This window comes from Eptesicus fuscus, chromosome 18 (genome assembly GCF_027574615.1).
Source record: "Eptesicus fuscus isolate TK198812 chromosome 18, DD_ASM_mEF_20220401, whole genome shotgun sequence".
Lineage (NCBI taxonomy): Eukaryota > Metazoa > Chordata > Mammalia > Chiroptera > Vespertilionidae > Eptesicus > Eptesicus fuscus.
The window spans coordinates 617,501-641,352 of NC_072490.1; the positions used below are offsets into that span (position 1 = coordinate 617,501).

At 62.5% G+C, this 23,852-nt stretch overlaps 2 protein-coding genes across 2 annotated transcripts in view; both read right to left on the reverse strand.

Annotated features, from left to right (window-relative positions):
* Positions 1–3,276: 3,276 nt before the first annotated feature.
* CSPG5 (chondroitin sulfate proteoglycan 5) lies at positions 3,277–13,018 on the reverse strand. The gene is made up of 5 exons (XM_054708113.1): positions 12,748–13,018; positions 10,875–11,961; positions 7,486–7,674; positions 5,228–5,303; positions 3,277–3,464 (listed from the first exon to the last, which is right to left on the reverse strand). Exons 1-5 carry the CDS (start codon positions 12,839–12,841, stop codon positions 3,303–3,305), a joined length of 1,608 nt encoding a protein of 535 aa, XP_054564088.1. The 5' UTR covers positions 12,842–13,018; the 3' UTR covers positions 3,277–3,302.
* A 3,843-nt stretch (positions 13,019–16,861) lies between these two features.
* Positions 16,862–23,852, reverse strand: part of SMARCC1 (SWI/SNF related, matrix associated, actin dependent regulator of chromatin subfamily c member 1) — an 83,675-nt gene continuing 76,684 nt past the window's right edge. The window contains exons 27-28 of the mRNA XM_054708112.1: positions 21,217–21,393; positions 16,862–19,035 (exon numbers count right to left, since the gene is read on the reverse strand). Of these exons, the coding sequence (XP_054564087.1) occupies positions 18,953–19,035; positions 21,217–21,393 (260 nt within the window). The 3' untranslated portion in view covers positions 16,862–18,952. The remainder of the gene's footprint in view (positions 19,036–21,216; positions 21,394–23,852) is intronic.

A 23,852-nucleotide genomic window follows, 5' to 3' on the forward strand; every position in this document is an offset into this window, starting at 1 on the left:
GCACCGATAGACATCGGCATATCCTATTGCAGCACGTCAGCTCCTTCTCTGGGTCAGACTCCTGGCAACACGGCCGCCCGTTCATGAGCCGGGCACGTCCCGTCCCCGTCCCATTGGGTTCCATCCCTCCGGCCTGTGCTGTGAGGAGCCGAGCCCGGCTCTGGTCTGTTTCCTAACTCTTGTGGGGAAAACAAAGCGCAGAGCAAGCCGGACGTGCGGCCGGGCCTGGGGACACACCGTGCGACCTCTGGATGGGCTCCTGGGCAAGGCCGGAGGGGTCTCTCCGGGAAAGCCGGTCTGTCCCCGATGCAGAGAGAACAGGATGTCCTGAGCAGAGCCCTGCCGACCCTCCCCACCGCCCTCACGGACACAGCCATCACGCACACGGGCCGGACCCAGCATCCCACACGCAGACGGGGCCGCGGCACCAGCGGGGCGGCCGGGCGGGCGCCAAGAGGCACACGGAGGCCCGTGTCAGCTGACGGGAGCCCAGGCGAACCGGGACCAGCCCTCCCGCCACAGACAACCCGAAGCTCACAGACGTCTGGAAGCACCAAAGAGCTAACAAGAGCCCTGGCCGGGTGGCTCAGTGGATAGAGCGTCGGCCCGCAGACTGAAGGGTCCCGGGTTCGATTCCGGACAAGGGCACGTGCCTGGGTTGTGGGCTCGATGCCCAGTGGGGGGCGTGCGGGAGGCAGCCAATCCATGATTCTCTTTCATCGTTGATGTTTCTCTCTCCCTCCTCCTTCCTCTCGGAAATCAATCAATAAATAAAAAGAGCCAACCGGATGCTGAGGAGACAGGAGGCCGACGGCCAGGAGAGGACAGGAACCCCGCGAGGTGAGCCCGTGGGAGGCATTCAAGCCACGTCCTCCCTGGGGGTGCTCGCCCACTTGGGGGAGGCGACGTGCGGATCTGAGAGTCTTGCAGGGCCGGGGGTGCAGGATGCACCACGAGGGCGGGGGACACGGAGGACCCACTGCCTGCGTGGGGCTGCGGCCCGAGGGGACTGGGCCGTAGGGGTGAGGATGAACTGGACTAACAGGCACTCCGCAGTCCGATGGGCCTGTGGCCCGGAAATCTCCGGCCTTGAACCGGGGATAACGTGACCCCAGAATCCCAGGGCTCCTGGGCGCCTGGCAGAAGCAGACAACCCCCCAGGAACAGCCTCGGCCTCAAAACCCTTCAAAAACCACGTCTCAAAGACAACGTCCAGCGCAAACTGTAAAGTCATCCGGCCCCGCGGAGACACAGCGGCAGAACCCGCAGAATCTGACAACGGAAACGGGCCACCGGGACCCCCGCGGTGGGAATGATGGCAGATTGAACACAGGCCCAGCCCAGCCCCAGGACCAGGACTCGGCCGCTTGGACCCTTAGTTCTCTCCCTAACCCATCCTCGTCCTTCGCCCACGTTGCTGCGATCCCGCCTGCCTCACCAGCGCCCAGAGGTGTCTTCTGCTGGGCCGTGTTCACGGCCTTCGAGGCCCTCCGCAGGCCGTCCTGACGGGCCCTGCCCAGCCTGGGCCCCGGGGCCGTCCCTCCCACAGCCTGTCCGTCACAGCACATCTGTCCTAAGTCTTTTTCAGCTCGAGGACCTGGCCCCAGCATGGCCCCTGGCTGAGTGCACGATGAATGAATACCTAAGAAAGCAGGAAAGAGGAGTCCGCCTCCTCCTGCCTTCATTTCATTTTATTTATAAAATATTTTTATTGATTTCAGAGAGGAAATGAGAGGGAGACATAGAGACATCAATGATGAGAGGTCGACTGCCTCCTGGATCAAGCCAACGACCAGGGCACGTGTCTTGACCAGGAATCGAACCATGACCTCCTGGTTCATAGGTCAACGTTCAACCACTAAACCATGCCAGTTGGGCTACTTCCTTGATTTTAGAGAGAGAAGGAGAGGGAGGGGGAGAGAAACATCCATTTGCTGTTCTGCTTACTTGGCATTCATTGGTTGACGCTTGGATGTGCTCTGACTGGGGATCGAACCCGCAGGCCTCGTGTGTAGGACGATGCGCTGACCAGGGCCAAGAGTGGGCTTGATAGTCGGTGCTACAGACTAAACTGGCTGAGTTTGTGTCCCCGAGCCGTGTGCTGAAGCCCCAATCCCCAATGTGATGGTATGGGAGACAGGCCTGTAAGGTTAAATGAGGTCATCAGGGTGGGACCTAACCCAATAGGACTGTGTCCTTATCTCTCTCCCTCCCACCTCTCCCTCTCCCTCTCCCCTCTCCTCCCCTCCTCTCTCTCTCTGTCTTTACATCTCTCTCTCTCTCTCTCTGTCTTTTTTTTTTTAATGTATTTTATTGATTTCTTACAGAGAGGAAGGGAGAGGGATAGAGAGTCAGAAACATCAATGAGAGAGAAACATCGATCAGCTGCCTCCTGCACACCCCCCACTGGGGATGTGCCCGCAACCAAGGTACATGCCCTTGACCGGAATCGAACCTGGGACCCTTCAGTCCGCAGACCGACGCTCTATCCACTGAGCCAAACCGGTTTCGGCTCTCTCTCTCTCTCTCTCTCTCTCTGTCTCTGTCTCTCTGTCTCTCTGTGTCTGTCTCTCTGTCTCTCTCTGTCTGTCTGTCTCTCTCTCTGTCTTTCTGTCTCTCTCTGTCTGTCTCTCTCCCATGCACAGAGAAAATGCCACATGAGGACACAGAGAGAAGATGGCTATTTGCAAGCAGGAGAGAGAGGCCTCGCCAGAAACCAGCTCTGCCGGCACCTGGACCGTGGACTTCCCGCCTCCGGAACTTAGAGGAACAGTCCAGTCCCCTCGTCCAGGCTCCAGGGCTGCGGTGTCAGTGACGGGAGCGCGCGGACGCCTCAGACGCCATTTCTGGGACTCGCACGTCTGCAGACCCGCCCCGTGGGAGAGGAGAATCCAACTCAGACGGACAAGAACGGGGAGGGAGTGGACACAGGATGCTGGAAAGACGGCTTTTTAAAAAGTTTTATTTCAAGAACTGTTGTTGTTTTTACTGGTATTTCAAAAAAAGGTGGATCCAAGTACAAAAAGAAAAAGTCAGTTGAATGACAGCAGAGGCTTAGAAACCACAGCAGCAGAAGCGATGGACGGACAGACGCACAGACAACCACCCACGGACGCGGTTCTGCTCGGGCTCTTGGCTGACTGTGTCCCCCTCCCGTACAACACACGAAGCATGCCATGAGACAGAAAAGGAAAAGCTGGACGAACAGCTACAAAGGAGCGACCCTGACCTCCTCCCCCGAGCGACCCTGACCTCCTCCCCCGCCCGCCCCCTCTCCTCTCCCCTCGCTCCGCTCCGCTCCGTCAGGTCAAGTTGTTCTGAAGACAGTTGGCCTCCAGCTCCGCGGGGTCGCCGCGGCCGCCCTCGAGCTTGGGCGACAGGGAGTTCTGGACGATGAAGGGCTCCTCCTCTTTCAGGCAGGACTTGAGGACCTCCTGGATTTTGTGGGGGGCGCTGGGGTCGTCCTGCAAGAGGGACAGAGGTGAGGGAGGGGCAGGGCGGAGACAGAAGGCGGGAGAGGGACCGAGTGACCCGCTTGAACTTGACGGGAGACTGGATCGCAAATACCGTTCTTTCTTCCTTTGTAAAAAGATATATTTGTATTGATTCAGAGAGGAAGGGAGAGGGAGAGAGAGAGAAACATCAATGATGAGAGAGAATCACGGACCGGCTGCCTCCTGCAGGCCCCCCGCTGGGGGTCGGGCGGGAAGGAAGGCTGGACCCGGACAGGATGCTCCTCAGGCCAGGGGCCGGGTGAGGTGGGGGTGGAGCCCCCAAGAGGAGCCGTCCCTTCGCCCTCAGGGGCCTGCATCCTTGGGCTGGGCCATGTGGTCAGGATCCCAGGACCGCCCGTCTCCTGGGCTCTGATGCCCGCCTTGAACTTAGGAGTCTCTTGGTGCGTACCACATCCTCGAATCCCTGTTCGTCCTGTACCCTCCGGAGCAAGACTGCTCACTGTCACCCTCCGTTAGCTCCTTTCCTTTCCCCTTCGCTCCCCGCCCCCCGCCCGAGGTTTTCTTTTCTGGGTTGGTGAACAAGGACTCATCACTCATTCTCTCCCCACCTGGGCGACCCCCCTCTCCCCGTCCGGAACACGGGACAGTGGCCTAGATCTGTGCCCCACACGGTAGCACGGCCCCTTTCCGAGCGCCCCGCGGCCCGGGCGCCTGGTGGCGGCTGTGGTGGGCGTTGCAGCGATGGAAGCTCCGTGGACGTGGGCAGCTCTGGCCTCCACGGGGAGGCCCCAGCGAGCGCTGGCGCTCTGTGGTCCATTATTTCAAAGAACCTCCTCGGGTTTCCTCCGTGCCGCGGCTCCACCGGAGAGCTCGCTAGCTCCCTGTGTGCGCGCTGGCGCCTTCCCCTGGCGGCTCAGAGCTCGGCGCGTACAGAGTTCCAGGATTGGGTGGCTTCTGTTTTACTTTTTTTTCTTTTAATTTTTTAAAATATATTTTTAATTGCTTTCAGAGAGGAAGGGAAGAGGGAGAGAGAGAATCATGGATGGGCTGCCTCCTACACACTCCCCACTGGGGATTGAGCCCACAACCCGGGCCTGTGCCCTTTTCCGGAATCGAACCCGGGACCCTTCAGTCCACGGGCCGACGCTCTGTCCACCGAGCCGCACCGGCCAGGGCCTGGTCTCTGACCGGGGAGTCTGGGAGCACACAGTGGGCAGGGTCTTTGGAAGAGCCGGTTGGGACGTGTACTGGTTTCAGCTGGTGTTTACTGAGCCCACCCACCTCCGAACAGGACTTACCCGGACCCATGGGCCCCCCTCAGCCCCAACAATGGCCTGGAAGTCTGCCAGGATTTAGGGTCCTGGGACAGCGTCAAGACGTTTGCCCAGTCCCCCCAGAGGGCAACCCCTCTGGCTTCAGTGACCCCCAGGCATCCCCCAGCAATGAAGGCCGAGCCGCCTCCTCGACAGAAAGAGCAGGAAGACAAAGCACCATCATCCCAGGAAAACCCCTCTGCACCCCCACAGCTCCGCGAGTCGGGGAGAGATGCTCCATCAAGCCCCCCTCCCCGCGCCCACGGCCCCAACCCCGCCGGTCGCCCCCCGCGGGCCCCCGGAGCTGAGGGGCGGCTCCGCACCGAGACACACGCAGGCCCAGCAGGGCCGAGGCCGAGCACACACGGGGAGGGAGGCCTGAGGAAGGCGTCACCTGGCCCATAAGGTTACAGGGGAGCGAGGCGCGGGCGGGGTGCGGGCAGGGCCCCGTTTCCTTACGTTTGGGTGCGAGCCCTCGGCAATGGTGGAAAGGGAGAAGTTGTCGTTGTGGAGTTCAGACGGGGTCCGGAATTTGCTGGTTGGGACAGAAGAGAGAAGGGCCACGTGAGGGAATGGCCGTGGCAAACTCGGAGGACGCTCAGGGGCCCAGGGCTGCATCTCAGCTAACAGACGCGCGGCTGTTCGCTGCGCCGCCGAGGGAACGCCTGCCATTATTAATCTTTACTTTTTAAAGATATTTCTATTGATTTCAGAGAAGGAAGGGAGAGGGAGGGAGAGAGAGAAACATCAATGAGGAGTGAGAATCATGGATCGGCTGCCTCCTGCACGCCCCACACTGGGGACCAAGCCCACAACCCGGGCCTGTGCCCTTGACCGGAATCGAACCCGGGACCCTTCAGTCCGCAGGCCGACGCTCTATCCACTGAGCAGCACCGGCCAGGGCTCCCTGCTACCATTTGAACCGCGATCCAGCAGCGTCTTTATTACCGACTCCACGTAGTTCATCGAGACGTTCGATGGAGAACTGACAAGGGGATGAGCAGCTATGGCCGCGCCTGTCTGCCAGGCGGTTACAACCACATCGTGCCGCCATCTCGCCAACGGTGATCGCAAGATGCCAGCGATGGTAAGACACAACCAAAACCACCCCGTGTTTCCCAGAATTAACGAACCGCGCAGTTGGACATGGGCAGCGGTCGGAGCAGGGCCAGGCGGGGGAGGCAGGGGGTGCGCAGAGGGAGACGGGGGGGGGGGGGAAGCAGGCGAGCTGACGGGGTGGCAGGAGCCAAGCTCTGTGCAGAACACAGCCAGCTCGGGAGAGGCCTAGAGCGCGGCTCTGCCCGGCACAGCCCGGCTTCTCCACACCCAGGGCAGCCAGGGCTCCCCTCTCCCCATCCTCAGGGCGCTGCAGGGGGCCCCCTCCACATCCCTTCGGGGCGGCCTGAGGAGCCCAGGGCCTGGCTCATGGTCGCAGGCGCAGACGCCCCACCTCAGCGCACAGGCACAGTGAGAGGCCCGGGCCCGGGCAGGGCTTCAGGCACATTCTCCTCGGGAGCCTCGGGCAGGGGCAGGGCGGGGACTGATAGGGCAACAGGTGGCAAGGGCAGTGGGCACAGTTCTGAGTGAATTGTCTCCTGGGCCCCAAGGGAGCTGGACTCCCATCTCCTCCTTTTGTTTTTTGTTGTTGTGAATCCTCACCCGAGGATGTTTTTCCATTGATGTTTAGGGAGAGTGGAAGGGAGAGGGAGAGACAGAGAGAAACATCGATGGGAGAGAAACACATCGATGGGTTGCCTCCTGCACGAGCCCCCCGACCAGGCCCGGTCTGGGGAGGAGCCTGCAACCGAGGTATGTGCCCTTGACCCGAATCGAACCCGAGACCATTCGGTCCGCAGGCCGACGCTCTAACTGGCGAGGACTGGATGCCTTTTCTCTGAGCAGCCTCTGGGGGGGAGACAAATGGTGCTGGACAGCGGCAGTGCGCACGGGCGCAGCCTCTGCGATTCCGGCACTTTCTGTGTAGGAATGGATATGCCCGGGAGGGTCTTTGGTATGAAAACACAATTGGGGCCTGGCCGCGTGGCTCAGGGGTGAGTGTCGACCTATGAACCAGGAGGTCAGGGCTCGATTCCGGGTCAGGCACAGGCCTGGGTTGCCGGCTCGATCCCCAGTGGAGGACGTGCAGGAGGCAGCCGATCCATGAGTCTCTCTCATCATTGATGCTTCTCTCTCTCTCCCTCTCCCTTCCTCTCTGAAATCAATAAAAATATATTTAAAAAAACACACAAGCCCTAGCCGGTGTGGCTCAGTGGATAGAGCGTCGGCCTGCGGACTGAAGGGTCCCAGGTTCGATTCCAGTCGGGGGCATGTACCTTGGTTGCAGGCACATCCCCAGTAGTGGGTGTGCAGGAGGCAGCTGATCGATGTTTCTAACTCTCTATCCCTCTCCCTTCCTCTCTGTAAAAATCAATAGAATATATTTTAAAAAAAGATTCTCCCTCATCATTGATGTTTCTATCTCTCTCTCCTCTCTTCCTCTCTGAAATCGATAAAAATATATTAAACACACACACACACACACACACACCCACACACACACAAACACACACACACACACACACACAACACCACACACACACACACACACACACACACACAACTGGGGGTGGAGAGCTGGGTCCCAATACCCTCAGGAGCACATCTGGTCAGGAGGAGGGTGTGGCCGCGGGTCCGGGCGGGCGGGCGGGCAGACTCACTGGGTCCGGCGCAGCTTGGTGTTCTCGGTCCGGAGCAGGTAGAGCTTCTTGGCGAAGAACACGGTCATCATGAAGAGCAGGAGCAGCACGAGGGCGGCGGAGCCCACGGCCACGCACAGCACCTGGAAGTCGGTGATGACGGACTCGCAGCGCGCCCCCTTGTGCCAGATGTAGTCCTGGGTGTTGCACCTGCAGAGCCGACGGGCGGGCGAGACCAGGTGGTGGGCGGGCGGCCCTGCCAGGGCGAGGCCTGGTCTCTGACCCGCACTTCCTCCCCGCCGGGTCCTAGGACCGCCCGCCGGGAGCTGGGCTGCGCCGCTCTGGGCAGACCCCACCGCTGCTATTCCGGCCCGCCCATAGCCACCCAGGCCGCGGGCCAGGCCGCTCTGGGGCCCATGACGTCAAGGTGACCAGGGCCGGAGACACTGAAGGAGCTGGCCGTTCGCTGACTGTGAGGCGGCCAGGAGCAAAGGGAGCCTGGTCCCACCCGCAGGGTCCGCTCAGCAGCCCGCCCCAGCCCTGGGCTCCGGGGGAAAGAAGACGAAACGCAAGGTGAATCGGATCCCGGCTACCAAGTAGTAGGACCCGCCCAGCACCGGCACCTTCTCCTTGCTCTGCAGTCCCATCTGGTTCCTGTGGCGAACCAGACCCTGACGGGCACGCGGACAAGGGCGCCCTTCTCCCATCTCTGCGCCCCCAACGCTCTGCCCCCCAACGCCGCCGGCCTGTCCCCGTGAGAACCGCCCCCGGGTGGGTGCCGTCCTTTTGTGGAGTGACTTTCGCCTGCCCTTGGGGACATTCCCAGGCTCCAACTCTTCCAATGACATTGCTGTTTCCATGGGAACCAGGCTGCTTCAAAGAGGCAAGATGGGGAAGGATACAGAGGCAGGCAAAGCAGGGAGGACAGGAACCTCAGGGTGAGCGCCAGACCAGAGCAAGGAGGACGGGCTACGCCACACCCAGAGGGGAGCAGCGTGGGGAGACGGGGGCTAACGGGGGATCCCTTCCCTCCCCGCCGACCCCGGGGGCCGCGGGAGGCCCACGGCGCTAGCCCGCTGCTCGGGAGAAGTTCTGCCCGGCCCCCGGGCCTCTGCAGCGGGTCGGTGGCAGAGACAAAGGCGCGCAGTCTGCAGCTGCAGGCTCAGCAGCCTCCTGTGCGCGGAATGCAAAACCGTTCCCAAGCCTCAGCCAGCCCGGTGTGCGCGGCAGGAGGGAGGCTGAGCAAGGGGACCCGGGTGGCCTTGACCCTTCGGAGGGAGGACCCCCGGGGAGCCGTGGCCACACAGCCATGCAGCCCAGGGAAGCGACCAGGGAACCCCGAGAGCTCCAGGGGGTGCGGGGACTCTGCTAGCTCCCCAGGGGCAGCAAGGGCTCCCATGGCGCACGCTGGAGGGGAGCTTCCTGTGAAGGTGGAAACTCAGACCTCCACTAGGATGGGGCCATGATTTTGCACGGAGACCCCGCCTCCCGGGCTCAACCCATCGCTATGGCCTCCCCAGTGACGTCTGAGGAGCAAAATCCAAGGTGCTCTCATTTCCAGGGGCCCTTAACCAACCACATGGCCTGGCCACCGTTATTTCTTTCCTTTTTTTGTTTGGTTTTAACTATATTTTTATTGATTTCAGAGAGAGGAAGGGGGAGGAAGAGAGAGACAGAAACATCCAAGATGAGAGAGAATCATGGATCAGCTGCCTCCTGCACGGCCTGGGATCAAGCCCTCAACCCGGGCGTGTGCCCTGACCGGGAATCCAACCGTGACCCTCCTGGTTCCTAGGCCGACGCTCAACCACTGAGCCACCGTGGCCGGGCCACCATTATTTCCTGGTCACAGTCGCTCCTTTTGGCCGTGGCTGGTAACCCCTCTCAGACCGGTGTGGACACACCCTCCCGCGAGTGACCTGAGCGTCATGATCGTGTGTACGAAACCACTTCACAGGAAGGAACTGGACGTCAAGTTTTAATGCCAAAGGCACAACCTTCATGCGTTCTACCTGTTACTCTCCTGTCAGAACATCAAGACCTACAGGATCTGAATTCTTCACACGCCTCCAAAAAGACCAAGGAAAAGACACACTGGGAATGACACTTAAAAAAGACATCCAGGCCCTGGCTGGTGTGGCTCAGTGGATAGAGCGTCGGCCTGCGGACTGAAGGGTCCCGGGTTCGATTCGGGTCAAGGGCACATGCCCCGGTTGCGGGCTCGATCCCCAGTGGGGTGTGTGTAAAAGGCAGCCCATCCATGATTCTCTCTCAACATTGATGTTTCTCTCCCTCTCCCTTCCTCTCTGAAATCAATAAAATGTATTTTTTAAAGACACCCACGCTATGGAAACGCTCCTCCCAGGACCGTCAGAAACAGGTCCCCGCGGAGCCTGAGGCTCTGCTGCACGGTGGGGCCGGGAGAGGACGAAGGCGGCTCACCGGCCACATCGGCCGACTCACGGATCTTCCAGGACAAGCCAGGCTCCCTAGCAGGTTACCCGCCTCCCGGGGAGGGTGGGACGGAGCAGTCACCGAGGAGGCATGGGATGGTGCTGCCGGCCACGTCCTCAGAGGCACCGGCCGCTCGGTGTCTTTTCTGGACGGGGTGTCCGAGGAGACAAAAATCAAGGTAGAAAGGGAAAAGCCACGACCCCAAACCCCACCACCTCTGCTGCCCGGGGAGACTGCCTCTCGGCTCCAGTGGCTGCTCTCTGGCTGGCCTGGTCCCAGTGAGCAGGGCCTCCCTCTGACGTGACACCCCACCCCCGACGCGGCCCTGCAGGTGGCTCAGAGGGCGTGGCCGCCGCAGTGGTCTCTCCTCTGAGTAGGTTGGAGGGCACACTCTTTGCTGGTGTAGACAGAATTCCCCCCCAAAACGCCTCAAGCCAGCAAAGGCCCCATTCCGAAACCCTTCCCTTTGCCTCTATTTAAAAATATATATTTTTATTGATTTCAGAGAGGAAGGAAGAGGGAGAGAAAGATAGAAACCTCCATGATGGGAGAGAATCATTGATCAGCTGCCTCCTGCACGCCCCACACTGGGGATCGAGCCCGAAACCCGGGCATGTGCCCTTGACCCGAATTGAACCCGGGACCCTTCGGTCCACAGGCGGACGCTCTGCCCACTGGGCCACACCGGCCAGGGCCCTTTTGCCTTCAGAGTCAGTGGTTGGGTCAAGGACACAACCCTTAGAGGAAATACAAAACCTCATCCCCGAGGACGCTCTCCCAGGGACGGGGTCGCGGGCAGCGCGTTCAGGCAGGACTTGCGCGTCGGTGCCTGAGCGGACAGCTCTTCCCGGGAGGCCCGGGAGCTGGGCCTGGGCCTCCCCCTCGGCTGCGTGGGCCTCACACACACTCCTCAGGGGCTCTCTCCCAGCTCCCGGCACCTGCCGGCCACCCCTTACCTGCAGAAGGCCCCGAGGCTCTCCACCAGGTAGCACTGGCCGCCGTTGTGGCAGTAACTGGGGAGGAGGTCGCACACGGACCGGCAGGAGCTGTTGTGCCGCACGAAGCCGCTGCGGCACGCGGTGCCGTTCTCGCCGGGGGCCAGGTCCCGGCCCGGCTCTCCCGGGCGCGGCCTGAGTGCGATGCTGCCGCCAGGGGCCGTGCCCAGGGTGTGCTGAGGGGGCACGGCGTGCCACCAGCTGGGGGGCTGGCCGGTGCCGGGCCCCAGGCCAGGCTTCCTGCTGGGCACCAGGCCGTCCTCGTCGTCCAGGTCTGCACCTGCATCCTTGCCCTCCTCCCCCTCCTCCTCCTCCTCCAGGTCGTCATAGAAGGACGTGGTGGGGTAGAAGTCGGACTCGTCGAAGGGGGTGAAGTCGTCGTACAGGTCCAGCAGGCTCCAGGAGGGGGTCTCGCCCCCGTCGTCGGGGTGGCGCTCCGAGGGCCCTGGCGGCTCGGGGAAGCTCCCCAGGTCGGCGCCGCGGCCTTCGCCATCCAGTCCTTGGAAGTAGTCGATGTCAATGACCTCGGACCCCGGGTGGCGCTCCGGGGCGCCCTGGAGCGGGTACGTGGGCTCCGGCCCCGGAGGCTCAGGGGTGCCGCCCCCCAGGTTCAGCCACAGCTCCGCGGGGCTCCCGTCGGGGCGCTGGGGGCCTGGGCTCGGCGGGGGGCCGGGGGCGGGGGAGGGGGGTCCACCGGCCGCTGTGGCTTCAGGAAGGGCGGGCGGCAGGGAGGACGGCCCAGGGGCCCCGCCCGGCGCCGGGGGCGTGGCGGGCAGAGCCTGCGTGTCCCCGCTGCCCGCCTCTGCCGTCGCCGCGCCCAGGCCCGGGCTGTCGGCCTCCAGCCAGGCGGTGCCCGTCACGGCGGCCGATGCCTCCAGCGCGTCCTCCGGCCCGACCCCGGGGCCCCCCGGGGGCCCGTCCACCGTCCAGGCCTCCTCCCCGGCCCCGGGCGGGCCCGCCTTCTCCCGCGTGTCGTTGGCACGCGGCTCCCACGCCGCGGGGGTCTGTGCGGGCTCGTCCACCTCCACGGCGCTGCCCGCCTCGCGCGCTGCGGGGCAGAGGGGCGGGGCGTCAGGGCCCCCGCCTTTACGGCCCCGCCCCCGCCGTTCTCCTGGACCCCAACCCCACCGCGAGGCCACGCCTCACCTGTAAGCCCCGCCCGATCCCGCCCCCAGGCCGGGGTGCACATCCCGCCAGGTTTCCGACCAGGCCCCGCGCCCACATGACACGGCGTCTAACCAGGCCCCCCAACGCCGCCCCGGAATAGATCTGGCCCCGAACTCGCACCCAGGCCCCGCCCACTCCAGGGCCCCGCCCTGAGCTCACACCCAGGCCCCGCCCCGAACTCGCACCCTCAGGGCCCCGCCCACCTCAGGCCCCGCCCCAAAGTGCACACCCTCAGGGCCCCGCCCACCACAGGCCCCGCCCCAAGTGCACACCCTCAGGGCCCCGCCCACCTCAGGCCCCGCCCCAAAGTGCACACCCTCAGGGCCACGCCCACCAGAGGCCCCGCCCCGCCCCAGGCCCCGCCCTGAACTCGCACCCTCCTGCACCCCCTTCACCTCTAAGTCGGGCGCTCAAGTCTCACCCTCAGGGCCGCCCACCCGACCCTCCGCAGCCGGCACCTAGGCCAGCACACCCAGGGAGGGGCCGCCCCCACCCTCCGGCCTCCCCGGGACCCCCACCTCTCGCGCACCCCTTCCCCCGCGCGGGCTGCAGGCCAGGCGCTGCCCCGCCCCCTGGCCTCCCGCTCGGGGACCCTGCTGCGCCCGAGGCCGGGGTCCCTGGCTCCGGGGAGGGCGAGCCCGCTGGGTCCGGGGCAGTCGGTACCTACCCGGCGCGGCCCCGGCGACCAGCACCAGCGCGGCCGCCAGGAGCAGCAGCGGCGGCGGCCCCCGGCCCGGGCCCCCGCCCCTAGCGCGGCCCATGGCGCGGCCCCGAGCGCTGTCCACGGTCTGTCCCGCTCGCTGCGCCTCCGCTCGCGGCCGCCGCGCTTCCCGCCCGGACTGCGGCGTCTCAGCCCGCGATGGGCAGCGCGAGGAGCCGCATGCCGCCGCTGTCCCGGTGCCCGCCGTCCCCGCCGCGCCTCCCCGCCTCCCGCGCCACCGCTCCGCGCTCGGCGCCGCCCCCACCCCGCCCGCCGCTCCCGCCCCGCGCACGTCGCTCTGACGCCGCCGCTCAGGCCGCCTGCGGGCGGGACAGACAGACCCCGGCTCGGCGCCGAGACACACGGACGCCCAGTGGCGGGCAGCCAGGCGCACAGCGCCGCGCGTGGGGTGGCCCACAGGTGCGCGGGCGGGAGGCCCGCGGGCGGGGTCGCGGCCCCGCCTCTCTGTGGAGCGCTGGCGGGACCCCACCCGCGAGGAGCCCACCCGCCACGCGGCGAGCACGGAGGCGGGGGCCCGGCACCCGCAGACTCGGGGCGGGGCTCCGAGGGGCCGCAGGGGCGGGAGCCCGAGCCGCGCGGTGGCCACGAGCCGAGCCCGGGGTGCGGGGCGCCTCTCGGATGTCTGCGCCAACCGCGTGCTCGGGGCGGGAAGGGTCCCGGGGTCTCCGGGTCCCCACGAGAGCCGGGCCAGGGGTGCAGCGGCGGCCGCCCGGCTCTAACCGGATCAGCCCTAATCCGTCGCAGCCGGAGCCCAGACTCGCTCACCAGGCCCCCGGGAGTGCGACCCGGGGCAGGGAGACCGTCCTGGTGCCGCGGCTGCCTCGCCTCCCCTGGCAACCTGGGAGCGTCCCGTCTATTCCTCCCTCCCGGGAAGCATCGCCCCACGGCCCGGGTCACCGGGCTCAGGTTCCTGGGTGGACCCAGGGGCCTAGACCGCAGCCTGGGGGCGCGCGGACGCCAGGCCGGCTCATCCCGGAGCCCTGCTGGGCGGGGCAGTGGCCACCTGGCCACTTCCTTTATCCACCAAATCAAAGCCAACCTCCTGATGTGTCACTGACCCGCGTGACACGGGGTCACAGCCGAGAAGTGGCAACTGTTACTGAGACACTCCCCGTCCGTCCCTATGTCTGTCCCTAGGGAACCGCATCGGTGACTAAGCGGAGATCCAACGCCTGGGAGGGGGTTACCTCGGCTCAAACCTGTCTCTCTCACTGGACCACCTGCTGCTGCAGGGCTTCCTCCTCTCAGCTCTGCCTGCGAACCCCGCACCCTGGGAGCTCAGCTCCCAGCTCCCTCCCCATGAAGCCTCCACAACCTGCCCGGCAGACACCATGCCCTCGTCTGCCAGGGGAGGGAGGGCTCCCAGGGCTGCGAGGAGGCACAGGTGGGTGAACGGCAGCATCCACTCTCAGCCCAGAACCATGGGTCTGGAGCTTCCTGCAAAGGGACTTTTTATGCTTATTTTTTTCATTTGACTTTTTATTGAATGTACTGGGGTGAAATTGGTTAATAAAACTACATAGGTTTCAGGTATACAATTCTACGTCATCTGTATATTGTGTTCACTACCCAGTCATGTCTCCTTCCATCACCTTCCCCCTTCCTCTCCCCCCTCCCCCCACCCCTCTTCCCTCTGGTAATCACCGTCCTGTTCCTATGCGGCTTTTCCCGTAACCCCTTCACCTTCAGCCAGGCCCTCACACCCTCCTCTGACAGCTGTCCGTCCGTTCTCTGCATCCGAGTCTATTTTGGTTTATTGTTTAGATCCCACATAGACGTGAAATCACACGGTATTTTTTCTGACTTCATACTGCCTCTGGGGACAGCACAAATGGGACAGAAAGAGGACCTTCTCTGAGCAGAGGCTTGGGGGGGGGGGCGGGGGGCTTCGCACTCGAACCCGCTCTGCTTCCCCCACGGCTTATCTGTCTCCTTGACTCGGGTGGTGGTCAAGGGGAGGTGGTGAACATGCCTGCCTGCCGCCTCCTTCCTGAGGCCTCCTGCGCGGGAGAGGCCTCGTGGATGGGCCTTGGCCGTCTGGATGGGGTCCCTACTCCCACACCTTCCTTAAAACTCCGACCTGCTCCCGCGTCTCATTGATTTTGTCAAGATAAGCAAGCGCCCGGCATAAAATAGGGCGCGTCTCCTTCCTGAGCCAGCCCCTTCCCTTCCACGGGGACAGGTTCTGCTAGGACTTCCATTTTGGGATTTTAAACCAACTGTTGCCATTCCGTTCCACTCTGATCCTCCCTAGCTGGTGCCACAGCAGCTTCAGAACGGAGGGCAGCACCCTGGCTGGGCGAATGTGCGAGACCGTAGGAGAGCCAGTGACCCGGGTCTCCTACATCAAAAGGGGTGACACACTGCATCGAATGTATGAAACGTTTTCTCTGGGCACAAGGCCGGGGTAGCCTGAAGAAGGGGAGAGAAGATACAGGAAGTGGATGTGAGAGCAAAGGAAATGGTCTACTATGTCCCCACGTTCAAGTCCCCGCGCTCGGGCACCAGGGATGCTTTGCGAAGCAATGCTTCTGCGCCTGAGGCTCTCTCTTACTGGGTTTGGCCGCCTGCCCCAGCACCAAGGCCCATTGCCATGGCGACGGCCAGCTTCCCTGTGCAGACACCCCTGGCTTCACCCGGGGCTGCTGTCCGGGCAGGAGCGGCCCCAGCTGCCAAGGCCGGGACATCAGGCCGCACAGGAAGACGTGGTTCCTGCGTGAAGCCTCAGGAGCGACCTCGAACACCTCTGAGTGCTCTCCCGGGGCCTGACTTGCCTCATTCATAACCGCAGACGCACGTCTTGCAGACGGACACACCCCCTGCGGGTGGGAAGGCCTGGACTAAGCTTTAGACTTCACACCTTTTCGTTACCGTGTCTTCATTTCACAAGAGGCTTCAGGACGCAGAGGTGGGGCCTCACTCAGAATGGGGTCCTGCCCTCTTCCCACAGCACGCCTCCACCGGGGCACCTGAGTTAATGCCGTGATCTCTAAATCCCGACGACGTCCTAGAGCCTAGATCCGTGGTCGGCAAACCGCGGCTCGCGAGCCACATGCGGCTCTTTGGCCCCTTGTGTGTTCTAACGCCACTTCAACATAGACTCGTCCAGGCCGACTTCTGCGCATGGGCCACAAAGTTTCAATCGCACTGTGCGTGCCCGCACGTGGTCTTTTGTGGAAGAGCCACACTCAAGGGGCCAAAGAGCCCTGGGACCAGAATCCTGGGAGCCCGTTAACCACGCCGGATTCCAGAACTCCCCGAGGGCCGGCCCAGCACCCCGTGCGGATCCTGCAGGGGATCCGGATCCACGTGCAGAGGATGGAGACCCGCTGTTCCTAATCGCACCTGGGGGAGCACTCCACAGCCAGGGCCTCAGGGACCGGAGACTGACTGCGGCACATGCCCGGCTCTGCGCTGGAGAACTCACACTGAGAGCTAGAAGCCAGGCTTGAGGGCAGTTTACCTCCCTGGGAACCCGCAGGGGAGCAGGCGCTCCCGGCCCACGGCTCTAGCACTCTTCACCTCGGGCAGAGCGGGTGGGGTCAGGAAGCAAAGCACACCAGCCCGGCGCTTCCCCCAGGGGCCGGCGCTCACCGCCTGGCAGAGTCCGCTCCTTTTGCTTCCCGGGTTCATGGCCTCTTGAAGACCATGGCTTCCGTGTCCTGAACAGGCTTCTCAAAGGATGTCCTTAGGAGTAAGTACAGCAAGGCTCGAGGATTCATCGGCCCACGAGGCCTGTCTCCACCTTGGGGCCGCGTCTAAGCTGCGCCCTGATGGACATCCTCTAGCTCAGCGGTCGCCAACTGGTGGTCCGCGAGGTCCAAAAGGTGGGCGACCGCTGCTCTAGCTCACGAGCAGAACTAGGCTCCCCTGCGGGGTGCCAGCCGCCCTCCTGGGGGAACCAGGAAACAAACAGCGGACGAGCCCCATTTAACTGTGTGTTGCTCAAGGACGAGGGAGGTGGTTGGTGTGCCGACCAGGACCAGCTGGGGCTGCGTGTAGGCTCCTCACAGAACCAAAGAAGAAACGGGTGCAGAAATGCAGAGAATGGACTGGAACCTGGAAGTGATGTTCCATTTATTCACCGAGAAGGAGGGCAGCTAGGCCTTCTCGATCCATTTCCTCCAACCTCCCCAAACTCCCTCTTCATTTCCCCCAAAATAACAACACAGAGAAACATGTTTGTACAAAAACCACGTATTATTCCCCCTCACAAAATCGAGTGGCTGTGTTACAGGAACGAAACCAGATCAAAGACGTGAAAAGAAAAAGCCACTACTTAACTGAAACACAACAGTGCGGAGTCTGGGTTCTGTGTAGAATTGTCACCAGCGCAGTAAAAATAGCCCCACCCGGATCTTTTAAACTTGAAAGTGATCACATTAAAAACCTGAGGTTACAAGGGACCACAGTATGAACCAGAATTTCATTTTCCTTCTAAGACCCCAGTGGAAAGGTAGGTATTTGGAATGAGTTTCCTTTGGGAAAACGGGCGGGAAAAGGGAAAACCCGGCTACTGTCAGAAGGCACGGGGGCTGTTCTGGAGGCAAACGCACGGGAACGGGACGCCAGCAGCACGCTCAGTCCCACTCCGAGCCCCGAACAAACCCGAGGAGCAAGGTCCTGGCTCCAGTGCCGACGGGACCAGGGCCCCCGTCAGAGGCCACACTGAAGGCTTGAAAGGCAAATCCTAACTGGTTTTCTCTTGTGTTATTTGCTTTCTGATATGAAGGGGAAGTTCTAAGGTGCTTTACAAACACCTACCTACACCTCTCATACGTAAAGCCTTATACACTGTGTAGAAAGATCCCCAAAAGATGGTCCACTTGGCATTCTGGCTGACACTGCCATCCGAGGCTGTGACGGAGGAGGCAGGGGCTCTGGGCATCGGATGGGGAACACGTTCCCACACGCACACAGGACGGGGGGCAGGGAGGGTCCGTGGAGAAACCAAGAGTCTCAAGTCATCTCGAGTCACTCCTCGGCGGGGGCAGGAATGGGCTCAAGTGAAGGCATCTCCGTGGCTCTTCCTCTGGAACGGCGTCCCTCTCCCGGCCGAGCACCTGACCCTCCAGCACGATGCTCTGTGGCCACGTGAGCTCCATGACCCCCCCCCCCCCCGCCCCGTCTCCTCGCCAGAATGTGAGATCTCAGAGAGGGAGGGGAAGGTATGAGGCTGCTGACCCGGCTCCCTGCTGGGCCCCACCCCAGCCCGAAAGTACCGCTCCACTAAGTCCCTCACCTGCTGCTGCCAGAGGCTGCGTGGGGACCCGCTCCCGGCAGCCTAGCCATGAGCTCAGTGTCAGCACTATCTACTTCCTTTTTTTAAGTTTTCTTCTTTTTTTAAGAGAAAAAGCATGCACACAAGCAGTGAACAAGTGGGCTGGGTTCACAGGGCGGCCGTGGCCCTCGGCCCAGAACCGTCCTGGCCCGCCCCAGGGATGAAGTGATGCCTCCCAGGCCAGCCCAAAGCTCACTCGGCTCAGAACACAGAAACACGCACTGCAGCCCAGCAAGCCGCCGAAGGACAGGGCGAGGGGCCTGTGGGCCGGAGGGGAGGGCGCGGCCCGCGTCCTCACTAGAGGGAAAACCCAGTGGGGTCCCTTCCCCGTCCTCTGATTCGGGCGCATCTATGGGTGGCCAAAGCCTCAGAGACGTCACCATCAGCACCGTTCTTAGCTCAGATAAGCAGGAATAAGGTCACTTGTAATGCCTTAGGGCTGTCCCTGCTGGCTATCCCTCTGTCCATCACCAGTTTTTGGTTCCTATTAACTTTGAATGCTCTTCCTTAAAGCAACGAAGGAAATAAAGAGAAGTGATTATAGAACATTATCCACAGAGGCGTAAGACAAAGCAAGACCGCAGGACAACAGAAATGATAGAGCCTGGAATACCCACACCAGGACAGAAACAACTAGAATGCCCGGGCATACTGTCACCAGGGCACCCGAATGTGGGCCCAGGACCTAACACCAGGGGTGCCAGGGCTGGGGCGGGGAGGCAAGAGGAGTGGGGGAGAGGGATATGGGACGCATGCGTGGGCCGTGAGAAGAAAAATCCTGAAAGAAACCCAGGAGGCTGAGGAATGTGTCTGTCAGTCATCCCCTGCGGCTGGCGGTGACGGGGTCATGCGCTCCCAGCAGCCCCCGGGCTAGGGCGCGGCCGGGGCGGGTGGGCCTGGAGCAGGAGGCGGAGGGACTCCGTCTGCAGGAGGCGGCTGCGGCGGCGGGGGATCTGCAAACACATCCAAGAGTCACTGGTCACTGAGGAAGCACAAGGGCTTGGGAGGACGTGACAAGGAGGGCATGTTCCCCAGGCAGGCGACGAGGCTGCAGGGAGGCGTCGAGCTAGCGCCTGGCCTCTGAGGGCCACAGCCTCGGGCCTCCAGGCCCCTGCTCCCGCCTCAGGCGGCTGGGTGGTACCTGAATCTGTCCCGCTGCTGTCAGGCCCAGCTCTCCCGGGAATCCCCCAGGCCCTCTGAGAGGTTCATTACATTTGGTTGGATTGTGTCTTAACGGTTCTAATTTCACTTCTTTAGTTGGATAGCTACTCCCTGGGCGAGTTCTCCTTCTGTTCCTCCCCCAGTGCTTGCCTAGCTGGGTGCAACGCAGGGCTGTCCCCGGCCCCCAGGACCAGAGCGCCCCTCAGCTGCCGACAGCTGGACGGTCCTGCAGGCCGCACCGCGTGGACCGCAGTCCCTGGGCTTGGGGCCCTGCCTCGATGGGGCCTGCGGGACTGAGTGCGTGTCTGGGCTCCTGCCCATTTCAGCTGCAGCTGCCTGCTCGCACACAGGAACCCACAAACCACTTAACCAGGGGCTTTAAACGTCTAGATTTCGCCAGAAATGAAAACTGAGACAAATAATTAAAGTGCAGTCTTGCTCGCTAGTCAGTTCACCACCCTCCCCAGGAGGCTGCATCCACCCGCCAGGGCTGTCAAAGCATGAAGCCCCCAGATCCAGTCCCTTCCCATCTTCAGGGGAAAATACAGCTGGAAGAGGGGTGCACGTGCCTGCAGAGGCCTGCCCAGGACCCAGTCAGCAGCCCAGGACCCCGAAACACTCATTTGTGGAAGCAAGAGGGGAGGGGGGGCCAGAAACCCTTCACATTCTCCAGTGGCTCCACCAGGGGCCCTTTGGGTCATAAATCGTGAGGCCGAGTAAAGACCAATGGTGCCATCTCGGCAGCACGGACGGCAAACTGGGGGTCTCGTGGCCGCACATTTGCAGGGTGCCTGCCAGCGCAAGGCAAGCATTTTCCGCCAAGGAGACGGAACCTGCTCTACCCTCCAACCACAGCCTCAAAGGGCCTCTTCTGCGTCAGGACGCTGTCCGCACACCCAGCTCAGCTGCTCCTGCTGCTGCGCACCTGCTGTGTCCCGGCTGCGGGGTCTAGAGAGGAGGCGTGCCTTTATCCACGCTGCACCCTGGGGAGTGGCCACTCAGGCTCTTCAGAATCGCAGGGACCCTGGGAAACCCTGTACTACCAACCAACCGCTCATTCCCACGCGGCTCCCGCAGGCCAGGATCCCTGCCCAGCCTCGCTCTCCACTGTGAACAGGAGCCAACCGCCTGGCGCACGCAAGCTTCTGAATGACCCGGGGGCAGGTGTGGCGGGACACCTGGCCAAGAAAGGCTGCCGTTTGGGGCTGTCTCACTGGTCAGGTCTATAGGGAGAAAGGGCAGGCCAGAGCCTCAGCAGCGACCTCTGGAGGCCAAGGTGAGAGCCAAGGTGACCTGGCCCCCACACCCTCAGAGGGACAGGCCGCCAGGACCTCTCCTCTGAGCCTGCTGGGGCCTCACCTCCTCCTGAACCAGGCTCCGCAGCCCCCGCCAGCGGTCAGAGCGGCTGTGAGGAACTGCCTGTCACTCCCGCCCTAGACTGGTCCCTGTCCTTTTCTGTACACCCACTTCTTTACTGATGTCGGAGGGGAAGGGACAGACAGAAACACCACTGATGAGAGAGCATCATGGATCGGCTGCCTCCTGCATACCCCACCATGGGGATGGAGCCTGCAACCTGGGCCTGTGCCCTGACCAGGAACGAACCATGACCTCCTGGTTCATAGGTCAACGCTCAACCACCCACTACTTCTGAACGTGTATTGATCCGAGGCTCCTGTAGGGAAAAGAACCAGCAGCTGCGCTGTTATGTCTACGAGGCGCACACTGGACAGGCTCAGCGGACAGGAGCGGGAGAGGAGCGTCTTCCCGGCTTCCTCAGACCTCGGGTCACGAGCGTGCCAGAAGGCTGTGCACCGTCACCTGCCCCAAAACTGACTTTCTGACCCCACTGTCCCAGGTCGCACTGTCCTTCCAGGGACCTGCCAATCACAGAGAACAAGCCCCCCCACCCTCACCTTGTCCGAGTCCTCCCAGAGACCCCGGGGAACGCACCCCCAAAGCGTGCTACTTACACATGCCGTTGGGGGCCGTGAGGGTGACCCGGGGTCCTAGGATGCTTCCTGGCATCGGCGGCATCCCAGCAGGGGCGGGGCCACTCCCGGGGGGGTGGATGCTGGCTGCGACGGTGGGAATCATGCGGCCTGGCAGGGGCTGCCCCGGCATCATGGGACCTGGGCCTGGCATCTGACCTGTGAGGGAGAGTTGAAGTCCTGAGGTAAGTGCACTGGGAAGAAAGGGATCAACTCCTACCCAAGACTAAATACAAACACCCAACTCCCAAGAGGATCTGAAATACGCACGGAGCAATGTCTGCAATAATCTCTTCGCCCAGTTTTTATTTTTTTATTTTTCGGGGCAGAGGGAATAATGGAGCAGGTCTGTGGAGTGAATGGCCACCCGAAACCCGGTGCAGGCAGGTGGCCACAGAAGCAATTACCAAAAAGCACCCAGAGCAAGCATTCATCCCGGTGAGTCCGGGTGAGCAGGGACTCAGGATTGCCCTGGGACAGACACCAGGGGCCCCGCAGAGGTCTGGGGGCCGGAGAGAAGGGTGTCAACAGCGAGTCGGTGCGCAGTCCAAGGCCAGCAGCTCAGCAGGACCGAGCTTCTCGCACGGGCTTCACGGGAAGGTGTGCTGAGAGGGTGTAGGTCACTACTGTGAAGTCACCATTAAAAAGGGATTGGATTGGAATCCCCAGGTCCTGGTCACACACCAATCTCTCCCTCTGTCCCACCAGGAAGAACCCTGCGGCCTGGAGCACCAGGGGTGGGGGCAGAGGGGACAGACAGACAGACAGCGCTCCGTCACCTCCCCCTGGTGCTGGGAACTAGTGACAGGAGCTGCTGGCCCAGGACAGGAGGACCCCTCCGACTGCACAGGATCCCTTGGAGCTGCAGCACTTTCCGGGAAGAGCCAGACAGTGAACACGTGGGCTTTGCAGGCCACAAGGTGCCGGCTACGACGACTCAACGTTGCCATGGCAGCGTGAAGGCAGGCAGAGAGGATGTGTGACAGCAGGTAGGCTGTGTCCCCATACCCCTTTATTTATGGACTCGCAAATGGGAACTTCACGTCATTTCCATGGGACATCCACCTTCTCCCTCTTTTGAGGGCTCCTCTCCTATGGAAACTGTTAACCATCCTAGCGTGTGGCCACCTGGAGCAGGAGCGGCCGGGGCCCACAGGCCGGAGCTCGCCATCCGGCTCTAGAATGATGGGGCCTATTCGCTCCTGAACTCAGTGGTGTGGCTGTGGGGCTTGGCTGTGAAGAGCTACAAACAGAGGGAAGGGGTGTAACAGGCACACACCAGGCTGACGCTTTTATGTAAGGGCACGTTTTACTCCACAGCAAGCATGTCAAACTCGCGCTGGCGATCGGAATGCTTGCGGTCCGATCTGGAAAAAATGCGGCTGCCAGAGACTGGACCTCCAGCTTCCAGAACTGCAAGCATGAACTTGGTCACCAGGCATGTGAAGGGAGACACAACGGCTGAGGAACCCACCAACGTCATCAGTGCGAAGGGGACCCTGTGGATGGAGGTGAGCAGGGCCCTCCCTCACAGCAGCCAGCGCAGGGCGGACCGTCCCCGACCAGCAGCTGGGGGGCGTGGGGGGGGGGCCGCGTCCAGCAGAGCAAGGGCCTGGCAGAGGAGCGCCGCGGCGATGGACACAGCCGCGAGGTGGCGGCCACACGCCCGCACCGCCCAGGGTGGCCTGTGGCTTCTGCTCCAGGCCCCAGGCCCCGTGCAGTTCCCAGCGGCCTCAGCGCCGTGGCCATTTCCCTACTTCCCTGCATCTTCCCGGCAACCGGCTGCGACAGGACAGCTTCAGGGCCCCCGAGGGGCCAGCCCCAGCGGACAGAAAGCGCTCCTTTCTCGCCGTGCACCCCAAAGCCTCTGGACAGGGAGACCTCTCCTCCGTCACCAACGGCAGCACCTCCCTGGGACGGGTGCTGAGTCCCTGGAGCGGCGGCAGCAGTGGAGGGGAGCCGGCTCTGCGCCCGCAGAGGGCACCGCTGTCCCCGCTACTGGACTCGGTGCGGGTGAGCCGCGGGCAGTGGTGCAGAGAGCAGACGCGGGAGGGACAAGAACCTCGGCCTCAGGCGTGCCTTGCCAGGCGGCGACAGCTGCTCCTTGCCCCCTCCAGTCCGTCAGGAAGACTGCCTGACGGGAAGGACCAGCGTCAAGGCACGGGGACCGCGTGTCAGGGGCCCAAAGTCACAAGGAAGCAGACTGAGCTGAGGCTCCCACCCAGGCCTGCCTGACCGGGAGGCGCACTCCCTTCGGAAAAGCTGATCTCAAGGGTCAGGTTTGATGTGGGGCAGAAGGTAAGAGGATTGGGGAGGCTACAGATCCATTTCTTGTAAAGCAAGCTCTATCCTTCTGAAGTCTAAACATCCTTGTGGTTTCTCTGGAGTCTGATACTGATCTCGCTACTTCTAAATGGATGACAACGTCTGAGGGCGCTTCCATTCACCCTGCTAACCGTGAAGCAGCCTGGCCTGCCTCGACCGGAATGCCCAGGAGCAGCCTTAACCAGCAAAACGAGAGTGTCCACGTGTGGCCTGGCGGCGTGGCTGCGTGTCAACCAAGGAACCAGGAGGTCAGTTTGATTCCAGGTCAGGGCACATGCCCGGGTTACGGGCTT